General features: G+C 49.1%; 1 protein-coding gene across 1 annotated transcript; it reads right to left on the bottom strand.

Moving 5' to 3' along the window:
- Positions 1-12,235: 12,235 nt before the first annotated feature.
- LOC129382875 (phosphate-regulating neutral endopeptidase PHEX-like) lies at positions 12,236-18,159 on the bottom strand. The gene is made up of 3 exons (XM_055067104.1): positions 17,572-18,159; positions 13,274-15,000; positions 12,236-12,629 (listed from the first exon to the last, which is right to left on the bottom strand). The coding sequence occupies exons 1-3, from the start codon at positions 18,157-18,159 to the stop codon at positions 12,236-12,238; spliced, it is 2,709 nt and encodes a 902-aa protein (XP_054923079.1).
- Between the last annotated feature and the right edge of the window lie 251 nt (positions 18,160-18,410).

The following is an 18,410-nucleotide window of genomic DNA, read 5'->3' as shown; positions in this document are numbered from 1 at the left end:
AGTGGCTGAGGAGGTCTATAGATATTTATACAGTACCAGTGGCACCCACGACGATAATGGAAGAGTGAATAGTCTAGAGGAATTTGATATGGCACAAGTAACGCCGGAAGCAGTGAGGAAAGCCTTGGGAGCTATGCACATAGGGAAGGCAGCTGCGGAGGATCAGGTAACAGCAGATTTGTTGAAGGATGGTGGGCAGATTGTTATAGAAAAACTGGCCACCCTGTATGAGCAATGCCGCGTTAATTTTGGAAGAACGCCAACATTCTCTAAATTGATAAGAAAGGGGGCGCCCATGACTTGAAAAATTGTAGACCGATCAGCTTACTGTCCGCTCAGGAACAACTGAGACTTGTGTCAACCAAAGGACCAGGCAGGATCTCGTAAAGGATACTCAACAATAGGCCACATTCACACTATCAATCTGGTGATAGAGAAATGTGCGGAATATAACCAACCCTGATATATAGAGTTCATTGATTACGAGAAAGCGTTTTATTCAGTCGAAACCCGAGCAGTCATGCAGGCATTACGGAATCAGGGCGTAGACGAGCCGTATGTAAACATACTTAAAGGGAAGCTGAAAGGTTTTCCAGAACAAATGAGTGAACATCTGTACATAATAGTTTTCAACCCTCCCAATTCGAATATCGTATCGAAATTGAGCGAAAAAAAGCGCAAATATATTTTATTTCGGCGAAAAGTGCAGCAGTGGACACGCCCAGCTCGCGCGTCTCGTTGCCGCCTGTGATTGGTCGGGCGCCTCGTGAGGTCAACACTAGTGTTCGTCCGAACCGACCGCTGCCGCTACTCATGAAGCGCGGTGCCAGGTAGTTTGGTGCTGTTTTTCTGAGACGGTAATGGAAAATTTGGAGAGACTGCGTTTTTCTGAGGAGTTCGGCGTTACTCCCTACATGTACGAGCCGATTGCGAAGAGCCGGCCTCTCGAAGAAGCAAACGATGCTGGTGCGAGCAGTGCTTTCGACGCCAACAAAACCGAAGTATTGGGATCTCCTCGTGTTGGAAATGCTGTTTGGTGAGTATGTTTTTTGCAAAGCGATCTAGCGATCTCGCCGATCTTTCGCCGATCTAGTGAGCTCGTTTCCGGTCAAACAACTGTAGTGTTGTGTTCCTGCATGCCTCCTCGTGGAACGCAAGCGGGAATGCGATCATCGGCATTTGTGCGCTGTTCAAAGCTGTCGGCAATCTACAAAGACGGTTTAAACGTGTGAAAAGCTTCCCGGTTCATGCAGTACGTGTAGTGACCTTCATCTGTGCGCCATCCGCACGCTACTTGTAACCGAAGTCGTAAAGACGGCGAATTCTGTCGGCTACGTGAGACGGTCGGTTTCTCGCTGTGCGCGAGAGAAGGGGGGAGCGTAGCGTCCTGGCGTGCGCCGGCTTTCCAGCACATGCAAATTCTACATTTGCACTGCGTTATGGTAGCTGCATGCAGGCTGTTTTACAACACACGTGCAAATAGAAAATTAGCGGCGCTTTGCGACGAAACCTGCGTCAAGGGCGCGAGATAAACATGCACCTTCCGTTCAGCGTGCTAAAACGTAGGAGCTCGCAGTTAATCAAAATCCAGGTTTGGGCGAGTCCGTGTATTCATAAGGCCTTCCAACACCAGTTATCATCAGTCGGTCCGCACTCGTGCCGTCTTTGTTTTCGTTGCTCCGATCTTTTCGCGGTCGCAGTCAGGTTCTAACCTCAAGCTTCCTTCTTTTCCCGAAAGCTGGCCTTGACAGCGGTGACGAGCTCCTTGTGTACGCGAACACTGACGGCACTGCGCCGGGCCTTAGACAAGCCGACTTGACTGGCAAACCCAACGCACGCATTAATGATAAATTCTGGTGATAATCGTCGTCACGGAAGTGGTTGGAGCACAGCACTGGTGTCCTTGAGGGCTTGAAATTCTTTTGCTTCACAGCAGCCTCCCACTTCGCTAAAAGCTTCTTGTCTTGTGGGAAGTAATAGAAGACAATATCGTCGTGGCCGCTGGTGTTCGTGCAACCGTAGGCTGCACAGAAAGCCAGCATGATCGGCCCACTACTTCAGTTGATGCTGCGCACGTTGACTACCACTCTACATACACGCAGACGCACCAACAAAGGAATGCAGGGTCGATCGAAGCAGATTACGCTGGCACGCACGCAGAAACAAGCACGGTCAGGCACGGTCGCGGAGGCTGCGAAGGAACGGAACACTAGTGTTGACGTCACAACACCGCGGTTTCCGGTCTCCGCTCGCATCGTCAGCGTCAGCAGCAGCGCGCGGCATTCGACGGGGGGCGGAGCTACAGCGCAATTTTAACCGACGATTATATCGCTCCTAATTCAAAAAAAAAACCCAATTTTACCTACATGGTTTATAAGGTTCCCGCATCCATATATGAGCGTCTTATTGAATTCGACAGACTCTTCAGCTTCCCTTTAAAGATATCTATAGCGGCTCCAGAGTCACCGTAGTCCTCCATAAAGAAAGCAACAAAATCCCAATAAAGATAGGCGTCAGGCAGGGAGATACGATCTCTCCAATGCTATTCACAGCGTGGGAATAGCACTGGGAAGCTTGGGAAGAATTGGGGATAAGAGTTAATGAGAATACCTTAGTAACTTGCGATTCGCTGATGATACTGCCTTGCTTAGCAACTCAGAGGACCAATCGCAATGCATGCTCACTGCCCTGGACAGGCAAAGCAGAAGGGTGGGTCTAAAAGTTTATCTGCAGGAAACTAAAGTAATGTTCAGCAGGCTTGGAAGAGAACAGCAGTTTATGATAGGTAGCTTGGCACTCGAAGTGGTAAGGGAATTACATAGTGACCGGGGATCGGGATCATGAGACTGAAATAATCAGAAGAATAACAATGGGCGGGGGTGCTTCTGGCATGCACTCTCAGGTCATAAACAGCAGGTTGCCATTATCCCTCAACAGAAAAGTGTATAACTGCTGTGTCTCACCAGTCCTCACCTACTGGGCAGAACCCTGGATGCGTACGAAAAGGGTTCTACCTAAATTGAGGACGACACAACGAGCTATGGAAAGAAGAATGATGAGTGTAACGTTAAGGGATAAGAAAGGAGCAGAGTGGGTGAGGGAATAAACGCGAGTAAATGACATCTTAGTTGAAATCAAGAAAAAGAAATCGGCATGGGCAGGACACGTTGTGAGGAGGGAAGATAACCGATGGTCACTAAGGGTTGCGGACTGGATTCCAAGGGAAGGGAAACGTAACAGGGGCGGCAGAAATTTAGATGGGCGGATGAGATTAAGAAGTTCGCAGGGACAACTTGGACACAATTAGCAGATGACCGGGGTAGTTGGAGAAGTATGGGTGAGGCCTTTGCCCTGCAGTGGGCATAGTCAGGCTGAAGATGATGATGACGATGATGGTGATGATGACATTGAGTCCACAGCGCCACATACACTAACCACTACACCACGCCACGCTACGTCCGAGAATGGAAAAGAACGGGGTTATGTAGGCACCGTGGAGAAGCTGGAAGTTCTAGCACATTACTGAGGAATGATTAATTATATTGCACTGCAGCCTTTGCTGATATACCAGCAAGCAGTTACTGCTGGAAGCGTGCTTCGCGCGAATTCGCGCGCCTGGTGAAAAATGCAACGTTGATACATACACTCTGCACGGGCACATCAGCAAAATATCAAGAATATTTACTTTGGCATTCTGAGTGTTTTATAAGTCTGATATTTACTCATCTCAATCTACATGTTGCCGGCGATGTTATTGATATATAGAGATTGAAACCTTCGTATGAACGCATCTGACTTCACGTTGCCCGAGAACCTAACGAAAATGACTGCTGACAGACTGCCAGAATTCTGCACACGCTATCCGCGGGCTATCTGCAGTTCGTGTGCCGCCGTGCGACGATGGTTTTGATATCGAACGGCAAGATTCGCTAGCCGTATAGCATGGGCTTGGCACCAATTTCTGCGGGCACCCTCACAAGAGCGAAGCCAGTTAACCACGCACAAGTGGCCAAGTTCTATGTAGCGACGCTGGTAGCCCTTCACCACCGATCGTCGCCGGGCCGGGCGTGGACATCGTCACTATAACCTTTTCGGAATAATATATCGAAGCAGTAGCCGGCGGCGCTGCAGAACTGATTGCCGAAGCTGGCAAGCCACAATATTTTGTTAGCGTTGTAGGCATTTGACCCTCTCCTGGAAACAATTTTACAATTAGAAGAAAATACGATCATATTCGTAGTGTTGTCAGCTGGGATCCGAGCACGGCCGAGCAGCTGTGCCGTTTGTCGTGCACTGCAGCTGAACTTCGTTTGTGTGGGAACTCTATTTCGTGCATGCTATATGCTTGACAGCAGGCGTCGCCTCTCCTGAAATGTGTAGCTCGCGGATTCCATCATGCATTCGTTTGCCTTGAATAGAAAGTGTAGCCGACGTTTGCGTCATCGGTGACAGCTATGACCTGGCGCAGACTGCATGCATCCTTCGCGGTCACCTTGGCAAGCAGGCAGCTTCGCCTAGCGTCACTCTAACGTGAAAACGAGCAGCAGTCTCACTATATGTTTCTTGAATGTACTTGTCCGGCCTAGCACTTTCTCCACAGTCTGAAGAGCAAATCATTTAAAAGAATGTTATGGGTACATTGCAGAGCATGTGACAAGTTTTAACCCTTCAATAGGAGGAAACGAAACCTAAAATTTTCAAAATTCTTGTAGCTGTGCTTTCATTCAACAACGCATGATTGACATAATCATCCACTACACACTGCGAACGCAAGTACTCGCGAGAAGTTTTCCATGCTTCTTTCTATTTGCAACAGTATCGCATATGGGTACATTGCCCTACGATCCCTTCCATATATGCCGGTGGATATGTGCCCATTCTTGACTGAAACAACAGGATCGGTAGCTGTCACTGTTTCATAATTTGTATAGAATCATTACATACATATAGGTATGCATCGTAGTTGTCTGTGTAGACACATGTCGCCGCCATTCTTCTCTCGACAAGCATCATACATCGCGTTCGTTCTTGCGCGCTCGTTGCGTCGACGTCTCAGATTGCTCATACCTCTGATTTGGTGTTTACATTCCGGCGTAGCTTGTGAAGGTCGCAGAGCAGATAGATAGACTGTCTATGAGGTGGAAGCTGTTACTTATACAGTACATAAACAGGAACACTGCGTGTGACTAGAAGTTGCATGGGACTAAAATTTTATACTCGGCTTTATTTAGAGCTGAGATACAGGCTAACGTGAACGATAAGGAGATGGAAACATCTTCATTCATTGTTTTTGAAAGCACGCTCTATAATGTCTCAAACGAAACTGACGTCTTAAAAGGAATATTTAACATTTCGCATAATGAAACCTAACCAATCAACTAAGCGCACTTCAAAAAAATCTGAATTTCTGCAAACAAGGACAAAGAATGTGCCGCGGTTTCGTTTGTCTACAGTGTACCTTTGGGTATCTTATGCAACATACGATATATATATATATATATAATATGTGTGTGTGTGTGTGTGTGTGTGTGTGTGTGTGTGTGGGCGTGCGTGCGCGTGATCGCGCACAAAGGTATATGGGGATCCGTTTGTTGTTATTCAGCTTACATATATATTGAGAAGCAACGGTTTTTGATGCGTTTACTCCAAAAGCAGGAGCTAGCGCGCCAGCAATGAAGATGCGAAGCGATGGTGATGGTTCTGTACAAGTGAGAAAGATGACGTCCATAATATAAATGATCGCACTAATTGCCCAGTGGACGGAAGCGACTAGCCTGGCCGCAAAATAAGCTACCGTAGAGCGCCGATGGAATGGCATGAGGCGGGAAACATGTACGATTGCGGTCCTGTGGCAGTGTGAGTCAGTAGGTGCGTGAACAGGTGTGTGTGTGTGTGTGTGTGTGTGTGTGTGTGCGCGCGTGTGTGTGTGTGTGTGTGTGTGTGTGTGAGTGTGTGTGTGTGTGTGTGTGTGTGCGTGCGTGTGTGTGTGTGTGCGTGCGTGTGTGTGTGTGTGTGTGTGTGTGTGTGTGTGTGTGTGTGTGTGTGTGTGTGTGTGTGTGTGTGTGTGTGTGTGTGTGTGTGTGTGTGTGTGTGTGTGTGTGTGTGTGTGTGTGTGTGTGTGTGTGTGTGTGTGTGTGTGTGTGTGTGTGTGTGTGTGTGTGTGTGTGTGCGCGCGCGCAGACGAGCGGCAAAGCGTGTTTAAGAGTAAGGGCAAGCACGACGGATACGAGACTGTGGCAATGCTTTCCAAAAAAAAAAAATTATTATTGGGTTTTACATGCCAAAATCAGTTTCTCATTATGAGGCACGGCGTAGTGGGGGACTCCGGAAATTTCGACCACCTGGGGTTCTTGAACGTGCACCTAAATCTAAGTACACGGGTGTCTTTCCCATTTCGTGTTTTCCAAAGAAAGCAGTTGTGGTACTAGTTAACGATATACTTCTACAGATCGCTGTTTGAGGTGCTTCATTGGAAAATGAGACGACGTTTTCAGCCTCGCCTAGAAATGCACACAGCTTTTACAGAGCGCGAGCACAAGTTTATAAATAGGATACCTGCAGCTCCGCGTTCAACTAGTTTCGAGCAATGCACAAAGTTAGAGAGGAACCGCTGCAAGAAACATATTACTCGACTCTTTTTAAGAAACATTGGAAAACATGTCTCTCTGCTCAATCTGAACTCGCCCTCCTTAATTGAACTTTTCATGCTCCCTTCCTTACCACATAGTAAGCAAGAAGAGGACGAAGAATGACAAAAACTACGACAGAGCATGTCTTACGATTACTGTCGACGCTTATGCGACTAGCATTCGAGCAAAGTAGCGAGAAAGTATTCGTCTGGTAACTTTTATTTAATATGTGTCAATGTCATGCTCAGAGTTCCGTTGGTTCGGCTACACTCGACATATTCCGGCATCGTCGGACTTTGTTATGGCGCTCGTGCGCCTAGGTCGGCCATTAGCATGATGGCATGACGGCGACTCCATTACGCCGTCGCAGTGAAGATTATGAAATGACGGCGAAAGACTGACGTCGACGGAACGACAAAAGCGGTATCAAGACAATGGCATGACAACAATGAGCTGTCGATTTTTAAATCATGACGCTTGTAGAACGACGACAGCCTGACGACAACGGTATGACAACAGATGCACGAGGGTCTGTCCGACGATGACGCAATGAAAAAGGTGTCATGACGAAGGCGGCATAATCATGATTGACTGACGGCAGTGTAGCGAAGTGAGGCAGCTTCTAACATTAGGACGCATCAGTTCAGCAGGCAGACCACGACGAAAGCGGGGCGAGCTCCAGCAGAGGCAAGTGCAGATCGGCAGGCATGACGACGACGCAAAGTGGTATTCGAAAAACTAGGATTATTAACTCGGTAATAATTTAATGTTATGCTGTATGCATATTGCAGACAAACAATGTCATACCGGTCGTCGGCGGCTTGCCTTACTAGCCTGGTCTCCCGTGGAAAAGTGGCGCCGGGGTCCGCTGTCTCCTTGCTCAAAGTGTAAATGCTGAGACCTCTGCTGAAATCAGTTTTTGCAGTGTCCAAGGAAAGCGGACCGTTGGAAGACGCAAGCCTATCAATGAATCGCCTGCTCAAACCAATCAGGCATAAGGAGGAGGAGGAGAAACATTTATTAAAAAGAAAGGACAAGCAGGTGTCTTTCTGCTTGTGCGGGAGGCGCCCTTAGTCCAAGGCTCCTGCGGCTCTTGCTGTCTCCCGTGCCCGCCGCACCAGTTGCTTCTGGTTACGAGGGTCCTAACTAGTCAGCACGGCCTCCCACTGTTCGGGTGTCAGGCATGAAAACATGATCCAATAAGGGCCAGTGTTTACGCGACCAGACATGGCCTCGGTAATACGCAGGGGAAAATGCGCAACCGAAATTAATCGTGACTGATGGACAGAGCCCAGCGTGAACCGACCGAGAGACGTGCGCACACTCGTTCGCATCCGTTTCGGGATCTGCTCAAGGTCTGCTGCATGCGGAAGAATTGCTTGTAGCGTGCGCACAGAAAGTGACTGTCAGTTAACACTGTGTCGGCCGGGCGAGACTACATTCCCGAGGTGCTGTCGGCGTCATTGCCATGCAATGACTCCAGTCGGCCCGGGCGCTCGTTTCTGTATTTCCACTTCTCGGACAGCCCTCTTTGCCCGGCTCATCCGCATCGAAGACCCAACAGCCACAAAAACAAAAGAGAGAGCCACGGCATGCTTTCTTCGATTGTGAACCTCCTCCCCACCTCTCCCCATGAGGAAGGGTCCCACTCGTGTTTACAAACGACTTCGAATGTTAGAACAAAGAGAGCACTCATAAAAGTGGGTATGTGAGGGCTTCATGTGAACTTTGGTCTCGTCCGAGCTTTTGGCTTGGCGCACTGAATCACGCGTCTCAAACTCACAGACACGCTTACACGTGGCAAGCCTCCCGTCAGCACGCGAACCGCACCTGCGCACATCACGACGACTATCACGCTCTTTCTTTCTTTTTTTGATATTCGTCAACAGACTCGCCGTGCGTGAAAATACGTCAAATTTTTTTCGGTTTGGTCCACTAGATTGGGATCATGTTGGAGTCGGTGGGTTACTTTCCTGACGACTTTGATTACGTGCTGCGCGCCTAGGCCTTTATTCGCATGAAGTATGGGCTCAATCTAGAATGCCAGAAAGCGGGCAAAACTGGCTAGCTTTCCAGGTGCAAGCTCTCGATTGTGGCAGTCAGAGCAGGAGAGCAAGCGCTTTTTATCATGCGAGAACACCTTTTGCCAAAGACAACGGCGGCGAACTATCCCGCATGTGAGCTTGACGTCGCGGTTGCCGGCCGTAGTGTCGACATGACACTGCTTCAAAAGCTCGGACTTCAAACACTCCCGGACAACGAGTTCCGTACAACCTTGCGGAAAGCCTTTCGCCCTCCTGTGCAAAACACCATCGAATAACCGAAAGCTCAATGGCGTCCTTTTAACTTTTTCTTAAATTTGTATTTACATACAAAACGATGTCATATCGCGATCGGCGGCCTGCCTAACTGGCCTGGTTTGCTATGGTGAGGTCTCCTGTCTCCTTGCTCACCCTGAAATGACTGGGACCTTCTCCTTAAATTTCTTTGTGCAGCATCCAAAGGACACGCGGACCGCTGGGAGAAACAGGCCTCTTCATTAATCGACTACTCAGAACAATCAGGCAAGCCGACGTGGTCTAATAGGCGCCAGCGTTTAAGCGCCCAGACATGGTCTCGAAAAGACGCAGTCAACAAATCAACCAAAACTAAATCAATCAGAAGTAACATGATTGATTGACAGAATCGAGGGTGAACCGATCGCCACACGTACACACGCTCGGCCCAACAAGATCCCTGATCCGTCAAATTTTCTGCGGGATAAACAATTCCCTGGACGTCGCGCACTCATAGTGACTGTCAGTTTGGACTATTTCGGCAGGCCGACAGCACATGCCCGAGGTGCCATCGCGGTCATTCGCACGCAAAGGCTCCAGTCGCCAGCGCCGCTCGTCTTCGTGTTTCCACGTCCCCGACACAGCTCTCGGCCCGGTTCCTTCGATTCGATAGAGAGCGAATAGACACAAAAGAAAAAAAAAAGCACACCCGGTATACTTTCTTCGGGACAAAACATGATTGCTGCAGAATGACAAGGAAGAAATGACGTCGATGGATCGACCTAGGCGATTTGACAACTACGGCATGACTATAGTGAAATGAAGTTACTGAAGCGATGACGATGGTAAAACGCTCGGTGACGAGGACTGTTTGACGACGATGGCAAATAACGACGACAGGACCAAACTGGGATGTCAAAGTTAGAATTACCGTGGTGACACGATCACGACTGTATAACAACGGCGCACTGACCACGATGACATGAGAAAAATGTGAACAGAATGAGATGACGACGGGCCTATGGGGATGACGGCGCGACAACAAACTGTATGAGACCTGCATGACGACGAAGACGCCACGATGATGACGTGACGAGTATATGATAACGGGCGCGGGATAGCGACTGCCTTACGAGGGATGCCTGAGTGACTGACTGAAGATGACTACGTGGCAATGGCGGCGTAATCGCGATTGATTCACGACACTATGATTACAATAGAATGACAAAGAAAGATCGACGTCAGTGGAACGATGGAGGCGTTATGACGAGGACGGCATGACGACAATGGGAGGACTTTACTGAAGCGATTGCGATGGCAAAGCGACCACGTGACGACGACGGCAGGACAATGGCATGACGACGACTACGTGATGACGATGACGTGACGACATCATGACGCCTGCATGATGAGAGTTAGATGACTAAGCTGCAATGACGACAATTAAACGACCTTTACGGCATCGCGGCGGCGCTGTGACAGCGAATACACGCCGACCGTATGACGACGACGGCGTGAAAATGACGGCACGACAGGGGCCGGCTGACAAAGCAGGACTGACCGCAATGTAACGACCTCGACGGCATCACAACCACGAGCACATACTTAGACATAGAAGTTGTGACGACGGCGATATGACGAGAGTCAGATCACGAATGTGGAATGACGGCGGTAGACCGATCACGACGGAGATAGATATCTAGATAGGCTGAAAACGAGTGAAGTAAGAAAAGAAAGCTAATCGCAATAATAAATATAATAGGCTTTATTAAACGTTGTGCTTTTCAATTGGTTTTACTCCCTTTCCACCTTATTTACCATCAACACCATCAGTAAATGACATGAAGGCATCAAATTATCCTCACCTTTGAAATTTGGTCTTCACTCGGGCACGAAATCCACTTCAATGTTAAACGCGATAACTCGGCGTAGAAGGTGTGACGACGACGGTATGAGAAGAGTAAGGCCACGAAGCTTGAATTAAGACGATGGACCGACCACGATGGCATTAACCACCAACATTTACCTAGCGGTTCAAGCAGGTAGGCAACGTAGGGCACTGGATCGACAAAAAAGGCTAGATAGATAGATAGATAGATAGATAGATAGATAGATAGATAGATAGATGGATAGATAGATAGATAGATAGATAGATAGATAGATAGATAGATAGATAGATAGATAGATAGATAGATAGATAGATAGATAGATAGATAGATAGATAGATAGGCTAACACGACCAAAGTAGGCAAAGAAAGCTAATCACATTAAAAAATATAACCTGCGGTGAACGGTGCGCTTTTCACGTGGTTTCACTCAATTTCCACCATGCTGACCATCAACACGGGCATTAACTGGCATGAATGTAAGTAATAATCCTAAGCTTTGAGATCTATTCATCACTCGGGCGCGAACTCTACATCAAACGTTTAATCGAACGTTTAATACATTGGATAAGTTGGTACGACAAAAGAACGCTACGCTTTCTGTGCAGTTTGTTTTCATTCGTCTTGAGAAGCGCCAACGAGTGCTGCGAGAACCGCAGTCGAGCTGCAAGAGAATTTACCAAAAGAAGGTTTTATTCACTGAACTCTGTGCGCGGCAGTACTAGAGAAATGATACGAATTATTTGGCTCGGGAAGCAGTTCAAACCTGTCAAATATTAGCTTGTTTCAAGCCTTCCTTAAGTGTGCACCAGGTGCCCTTCAGCCAACTGCAGAATATGCAATGGTGCAGGGCAGACGGGCATTGAAAACACACGCTAGGCAGCCGCGAATTACCAAAAGGATCTTGTGAAATAAACAAATTTCCTTTTAAGCACAGCCAAGAAATACATTGGACATTGTCTTCGAAAACACGTTCATGAATCCGGCTTCACAAACAAAAAGAAAGAAAGGTGCAAACAGCGCGCAAACGCGGTAGATGACGTCAATGTTTTTCGACGTCTGAAACACCTAGATGGCCAGATTGTTGTTAACTAAACGTAAAATTTTCAAATACAAAAGAAGTCAGAGAGCTGAAGAACGGGCAATAAGAAGAAAGCAAAAACAAAAAGGCGCCAAAAACGTCATGAAACTTCCAAACAAAACACGTCAGTATTTTAGAGTGCGTCGTACGCCAGAACAAGGAACGTAGACGAAGTGCCAGTTGCACTGCTGACGCCCTCATGCAAAGAGCGCCATCGCTTTGCAAAAGACGGCGAGCACATTTCAAGGCATTGCAAGGTCCAGGCAAGAGGTATATTGTCTGACACTGATAAACATATTGTATACGTTCACACTTGTGGCGTGGTGAACATCGCGCGTGATTTGGGTCCTTTCCAGCCCCCACTTATCGGGTGAAGAATGTGCACTTCTTCTTGGGATTCATTTTTGATCCGTACGGGCATTGAAAAGCCTGCGCGAATGCCTCCGAATTGCTGACAGCCTTGTTGCAGTCGACCGTCTGCGGACCCACGGCTCCGGGAAGGCTGCAGGTCATGTAGCACAAACTCATGAAGAACACCTGATCGCCCGAGAGATTCCGGGAAATACCCTGCGGACTGTCGTCGCTTTCGCTGATGGAACGCCTGTACGCTGCGTAGGCCACTTCTAGCGCGGGAATCTCGGGAAAGACGCTGGTCCTGGAGCCGGGTCGGGTGTGATAGGTGGGAGAGTCGGCGACGGGAGCTTCCTCTGCAGTCGCCAGGCAGCCGTCCCGGTCTTCGAAGGCTCGAGAAGCGGCGCTGTAAAGAAGAGTACTGTAATCTTTGATAGTTATAACAAAACTGAGGTGCGGTGTTAATAGCGCACTAAGTAAAACAGAACATTTTAGATTGCCATTGTGATTAATAAGTAAGCACTTTCGCATCCGTTTAGCGGAACAAATTCTGGTAGAAAACATCCAGTTTTGAATATTGTGGACGCAGCGATGCGCTTTCATATAAGTTTTACAACGTGAAGTTCGTATAGTGTTTGGGTGGCTTCACTCTGTAAAATTTCCCAGCTATTTCAAACTGCAGTCGGGCGTACTTGAGAGCATATCGCGATATCAAAGTTCTTCAGTCATCTATCAGTTCAGAAACTAGCTCTTCCAGTTCGATTATCAATATAAGCGAACATCCGTCTATTATTACAGGCAAATAGATCTCCTGACTCATTCTAGAAATTTCTTCGCACAATTACCTACAAAGGCTAGTTTAGTTCGAACAACCGTGTCATGGCCAACGACGGCGCATTACCATAAGCTGTAACTTGGCGAAGTAGCAAAAATAATGGGTTGATTATGTCTATCATATTAGGAAAGTAGTCTATCTGTGTTGTTCTGGAATAACCGCCCATGTAAAAGTGAAAATCATCACGTTCGCAAAACTAGGATAAAGAAGCTTACTGGGACAAAAAGGAGTCGCCGAAAGTGCCGTTTGGATGCCACCGCAGCCCCTGTTTGTCCAGGGACGCGACGAGATTCACCGCCATGGAGAATCCGAGTCCTCCGTAGAACATAGCTTTTGTCCCGTCAGGGTAGTACAGGGGCGGAGTAATGGCACCCACAGCTACCTTGACTGCGCCACTTGCAGCATCGTATAAGAGGTACGGCAGTTCGTAGTTGACCGCGTAGCTCAAGACGTCGATATTGGCACTCGTATGGTACGTATCAGCGGCAGACCGACTCGACTGGATCCAATATTCTGCAAACGGCAATTCGGCGCTCGGAAAAGCCGCGTACATGCGGTCAAGTGCCTCGTTCTCCAGGAAATGCTCTGGGGGCCACAGCTGCAGGCGTGTCGAAGCCAGCTTCACGGCAGCAAGTTGTCGGTTCTCGGCATCCAGCCAGTCTGTGGCGTTGACCAAAGCGCTGGCGGTTGCAACCAGGTGGTCGAAGTTTGCAGAGATGACGGCGCGTTCCTGTCTTGAGAAACGCGACACAGAGGTGAGAGCAACCACCAGGAGTCGGTAGGCGGTCTCGACAAAGCGTTCGCAGAAGTATGGCCGGTAAAGTATGACGCCTTGGTCGTACCGGTACTTCAGCAGCTGCAAATCCACTGCCGGTGCCAGGAGCTGCACGCAAGACCACGCAATCAGGGACAGCAGCTGGGTGTCCGTGTACGACGCCATCACGGCCGCCATGGTCTGGAAGAAGTTTTTGTCGGCTATGAGAACGTGGTCGTATGATTCCATCTCAGGCTGAAGCTCTAATTGCTTTAATGCGCGTAGCCATTGCTTCGAGTCCAGAGGCGGAGTGTAGAATCTAATCTTGGCGATTGGCACCAGTAGTTGTTGGACTGCAAGTGGACGCACGGCGAATAGGAGCCTTCTAAAGACGTCCCCTTCCAACACCATGGTTGTCTCTATGAGCGTCTGGTTTATCGTCGCGTCCTTGTCATAGCTTCCCTTGAGGATGTAGAAGAACGCAGCCCAGTACTTGGCGTATCCGCCGGTATTTTTGATCGTGAGATGATGCTGGTACATTAGCGGTATAAGTGGGCCTGGATCTAAAGTCAAACGCCAATTCGGTGCGGGTCCCAAGCGCTGTAGTCTCAATTGAAAGAAGAGTGAAACCTGCCACTTGAACGCGAGTGTTATGAGTACATCGAGGGCACTGGTGTCACTTGACTCTGGCTCTTCCGGCCACGACAGTCTACACTCCTTTAGGAACTTCCAGAAGATATCCACGTTGGAGCCGTATTGTTTACTGTCACCCATGCATGTGGCGTACATGACTAGCGGCTTTTGGCCAACCCGAATTACCTTGGCGCCTTCTCTAAGAATATTTTGGAACCGTGGGAACCAAGATTTCCGTACGTCATCCATGACTGAGTTAGAGTGCTCAAGGTACCCCTTTGGTGGGGACCAAGCGGAACAGACGTAAGCCCCGAAGTTTTCACAGGGATCGAGGCGGCTATTTAGTTTATCGGAAAGGCGCCAGGCGTGATTGCGGCAATCGTTGGTCTTGCAGTACGGCTTTGTCGGAGCAGTTTCATGCTCTCGTCTGAACAGGATGACGACGGCGGCTGTCACGGTTGTCACTATGAAAATTAAGATGGCCATCAGGAGGATTTGCTGCTTTGTGATAGGTACCCCTGCTACTCTGACCACTATCCGTGAACCGCGCTTCCCCTGTAAAATGAAGCATGAAAGAAATATCTCACTCAATCCCGATACCAAAATTACGTGCTGAGAAAAAGTGTGGGCGCGTTATGTTACCAGAGAGAAGGCACATGCGCTTTTCAATTTATTTTTGCTTTCTTTACGTGAATATTCCGCAGCTGCCATTGGGGCATGAATGTAATCAGGTAAACATTGATAATGGTGCAGGCCAGTGATTGTTCTCACCTTTCATTATGTACATTTTCATGCTTTTGCTCAGGAACCAAAGCATGTCTTATATTGTAAAATACGCTGGCGAGGTTACTCATAAAAACCAGGCATAGGCGTTGACACTACTTGCTATTTTTAGCTCGCTATTCGCCTTCGCTGTGACAGAAATATGTGCCGCTATGGTGAAGAGGATAGAGTTGTCCTGCAAGGATTTATAGGCAGGAATTTCAGTCCTTGCATGCGGCAGCGGTATTTTGCCAGCGATTTGTGGTACGAGCCAGCGAACTGTAGCCATAGCGCTGAGCCTCTGCTTGTCGTATGCTTACAGCCAGTGTTTGCTCGACTCAGCTGTCGCGTCAGCAAACCAGAAGTAGCTGTGCTGTTCGCGGTGACATAATGGAGACTGGGGTCGAGATTGAGGTGCAGTAGCACCAACGCTGTGATTTCAGCCGTTATAGTTTGGCACGACGTGCTTGATTATGCACTCCCAACTTCGAGCACTTCCAGGCAGTGCGTCGCACGCGCTGTGGTGCTATTCACAGAAGCATCCTCGATCGGAGGTATTTTTGAGGCACCGGATTGAGAAAAAAAAAACGACATTTCGTTACAGCGAGCCCCACTGGAGCAGTCGGTATACTAGTCCTCGCAATTATGACAGCGGCCGCTGAAGTTGCACAGTGTGGAGCGAAGTCCGAATAAAATTAGGCTGTCCCGCGATCGCCATGCTCGAAAGCATTTTCGGTCGTCCTTCCGTGCATACGTGCCTCAAAGAAAGAACATCGACGGATCCCGTACACTGTGGTAATTGATGTAAGCAAAGAATTGTATGCGGTTTATTTATTTATTTAGTTATTCATTTTTTTTACTTATTTATTTATTTCATTACCCTCAGGGTCCGAGGGCATTACACGGCATTGCTTTGATTGACGATAATTAGCGGTGATGTTGGCGGCGAGTGCGTAATTTCTTCAGTGTTTAGACCAATACCAGAGTGGTGAGTTGATGTTGCATGTTACCCTGCGTGCGGCGCTGCTCTTTGTCTGCGTATTCCACAGAATACACAGGGAGACGTGTTTGCTTGATACGTTGTTGCGCGTCATTGTATATAATGCCTGAGAGGAGTGATCATTATCATTGCTTCACATCGCACATCGCATCGTGGCAGAAGTGGTAAAGGGTATTAAAGAGCTGCGCGTAATTCGAACAGTATAATTGCATGTATGCATTCTGTGCATAGATTCGGTGTCTGCACCGCGTGTCGCTGCGTAGCGAAGACGCTCCTGATACGCACGACCATTCTTTCGGGCCTGGGTGTCCTCGAAGCTGAGTGCATGCTTTGGAGCCATTTTGCTGGCGCGTGTTTACCTGCTCCTTCTGCATTCCGGGCGGGCATGCTGTCGAGACGCTTAAGACGCCAGCTCCGAGGGCTCTCTTCAGGCTATGGTCGATTGTAATGTTTACACTATTAGAGCACAGAACGCGACCTCCACTGCTGAGCACCTGCATTTCCGTCGCACAGGAAAGCAAGCACAGCACATGCCATACGCACAAACTGTTCAACGCTGCCGCAGCGGTGCCACTCGGGATTCGCGGAGGCGAGCGCCATTTGTTAGTGTTTCAAGAAACCCAGCGGCAAGCACGGCAAGACCATCACAGCAACGCCCGGAAAATCGCTAAAAGAGGCAAAAGAAAGCTTCGCTTTACAAAGACAAAAAATGAACGTGACGGTGAGACAAGGCATCGGGTTATGTAGGGAGCTGTAGCAATACCAACATACATCGTTGAATCTCAAAGTCTGCGTCACCTCCGCCGCGGGTCGGCCCGGCATTGCCCTATTGTGATGCTCTTTCTTTCTACGCGCGGAACGGTAGCGGGGAAAGTAGCCATTAACAGCTTCGCTGCAGAGGTTAATTAATTCACGTCCCCAAAGGTTGCACGAAACGTCCTCCGTTGGGCTTCGTTTTCGCGATTTTGCTTCCCACACCTTATCAGTTGTCGGAAAGCATAACCCCCTAATCTAGCTGGTGGCGGCAAGTACCTTTACAAAGGCTGTCACCACCCTAAAACAGAGCTTGCACGTAGGTTCCCTAGACATGCGCGGGGGCTAGTGCCATCTGGTAGCGTTGCATGAAACCCAGCGGCATGAGTGGCAAGGCGCTCACAGTAGCAGCGCCCGAAAAGTCCTGAGAAGAGGCAGAAAAAAGCTTCGCTTTGAAAAATACAGCTCAGGATTCGCAACTCAGCGACTCCCATGATATGTCGCACATTGCAACGACTATATCTGACACCTTTTCGATTGCCAGAGGTCGCACGCTGACAGCTGAGCCTGTGCATTACGGCGTGGACGCGGAAAAGAAACAGCTCGCTCACGTGTTCCGAGTCCCAGATCGAAGACTTGCTTCCTCGTCGCCTGGCCCGCTGCTCTGCACTGCGTTCTCTGGTCAACGTCCTCAGACCTTGAATGAAGGACGAGTACGAAGGTTCGCGCTGGGACCCCGAGTATTGCGTCGACGACTTTCCTGATTGTCCGCTTCTCGAGGCCGCGTCGATGGGCACCGCCAGAGTGACCGTAGAGCCGGAGCGTGTCCTCGCCTTAACCGTACCAGGCGGAAGCTTTGCACTGCGGACTTCGGCCGTCAGGGTTGTGTCGGCTGCTTCCTTGTTCGATGTGGAAGATGCCGCATCGGCTGTGATCGACCGAGCGCCGGCAGCAGACTCTAGTGCCTGTGTCGGCTGCGAGGTGTGGCGTTCTCTCGGAGGAGGCTGGCCATCGGCTTCGGCGACTGCTCGAGCTTTTGTTGGACGCCCATCGGTGGTTCCTGGTTCTACCGAAAAAGGTGCTTCCGTCGTAGAAGCGATGTCCCGTTTGCGCGTGCCATGTTGGGTGCTACCGTCCTGTTGTTCCTGAGGTGCGGTGATGTTGGGTGTAGTGGGTTGGACGGCGTCGTAAAACGACATCTTCGCTTACTTTTAGGAGGTTCCTTCGCGGGAATTTCAGCGACCGATCCGGTGGCGCTTGTCGCGCGTCTCGGTAGAGCTGAATCCAACGGGGCGTCCGCGGTAGCTCTTTGATTGGGATAGCTCGGACACTGGCGGGTCCCTTCAAGCTCGCCAGAGGAAATGGAGCTCCGAGAAGCTTCGGGTCCATTGGAGCTCGCGGAGTTTCTTCGAGCACGACGCCTCCTCTTGCTCTTATCGGCTTGATGCTG

This window comes from Dermacentor andersoni, chromosome 3 (assembly GCF_023375885.2).
Source record: "Dermacentor andersoni chromosome 3, qqDerAnde1_hic_scaffold, whole genome shotgun sequence".
In the NCBI taxonomy this organism is placed as follows: domain Eukaryota; kingdom Metazoa; phylum Arthropoda; class Arachnida; order Ixodida; family Ixodidae; genus Dermacentor; species Dermacentor andersoni.
This window is presented reverse-complemented; position numbering and strand designations above follow the sequence as displayed.

What these genes read in the sequence shown, in the direction of transcription:
- LOC129382875 (XM_055067104.1), bottom strand. Translation starts at nt 18,159, where the DNA reads ATGTCGTTTTACGACGCCGTCCAACCCACTACACCCAACATCACCGCA. An exon ending in CGATCTGGGACTCGGAACAC is followed by an intron (nt 15,001 to 17,571) that starts GTGAGCGAGCTG and finishes TTCATTTTACAG; the next exon opens with GGGAAGCGCGGTTCACGGAT. An exon ending in GGCGACTCCTTTTTGTCCCA is followed by an intron (nt 12,630 to 13,273) that starts GTAAGCTTCTTT and finishes TCTTCTTTACAG; the next exon opens with CGCCGCTTCTCGAGCCTTCG.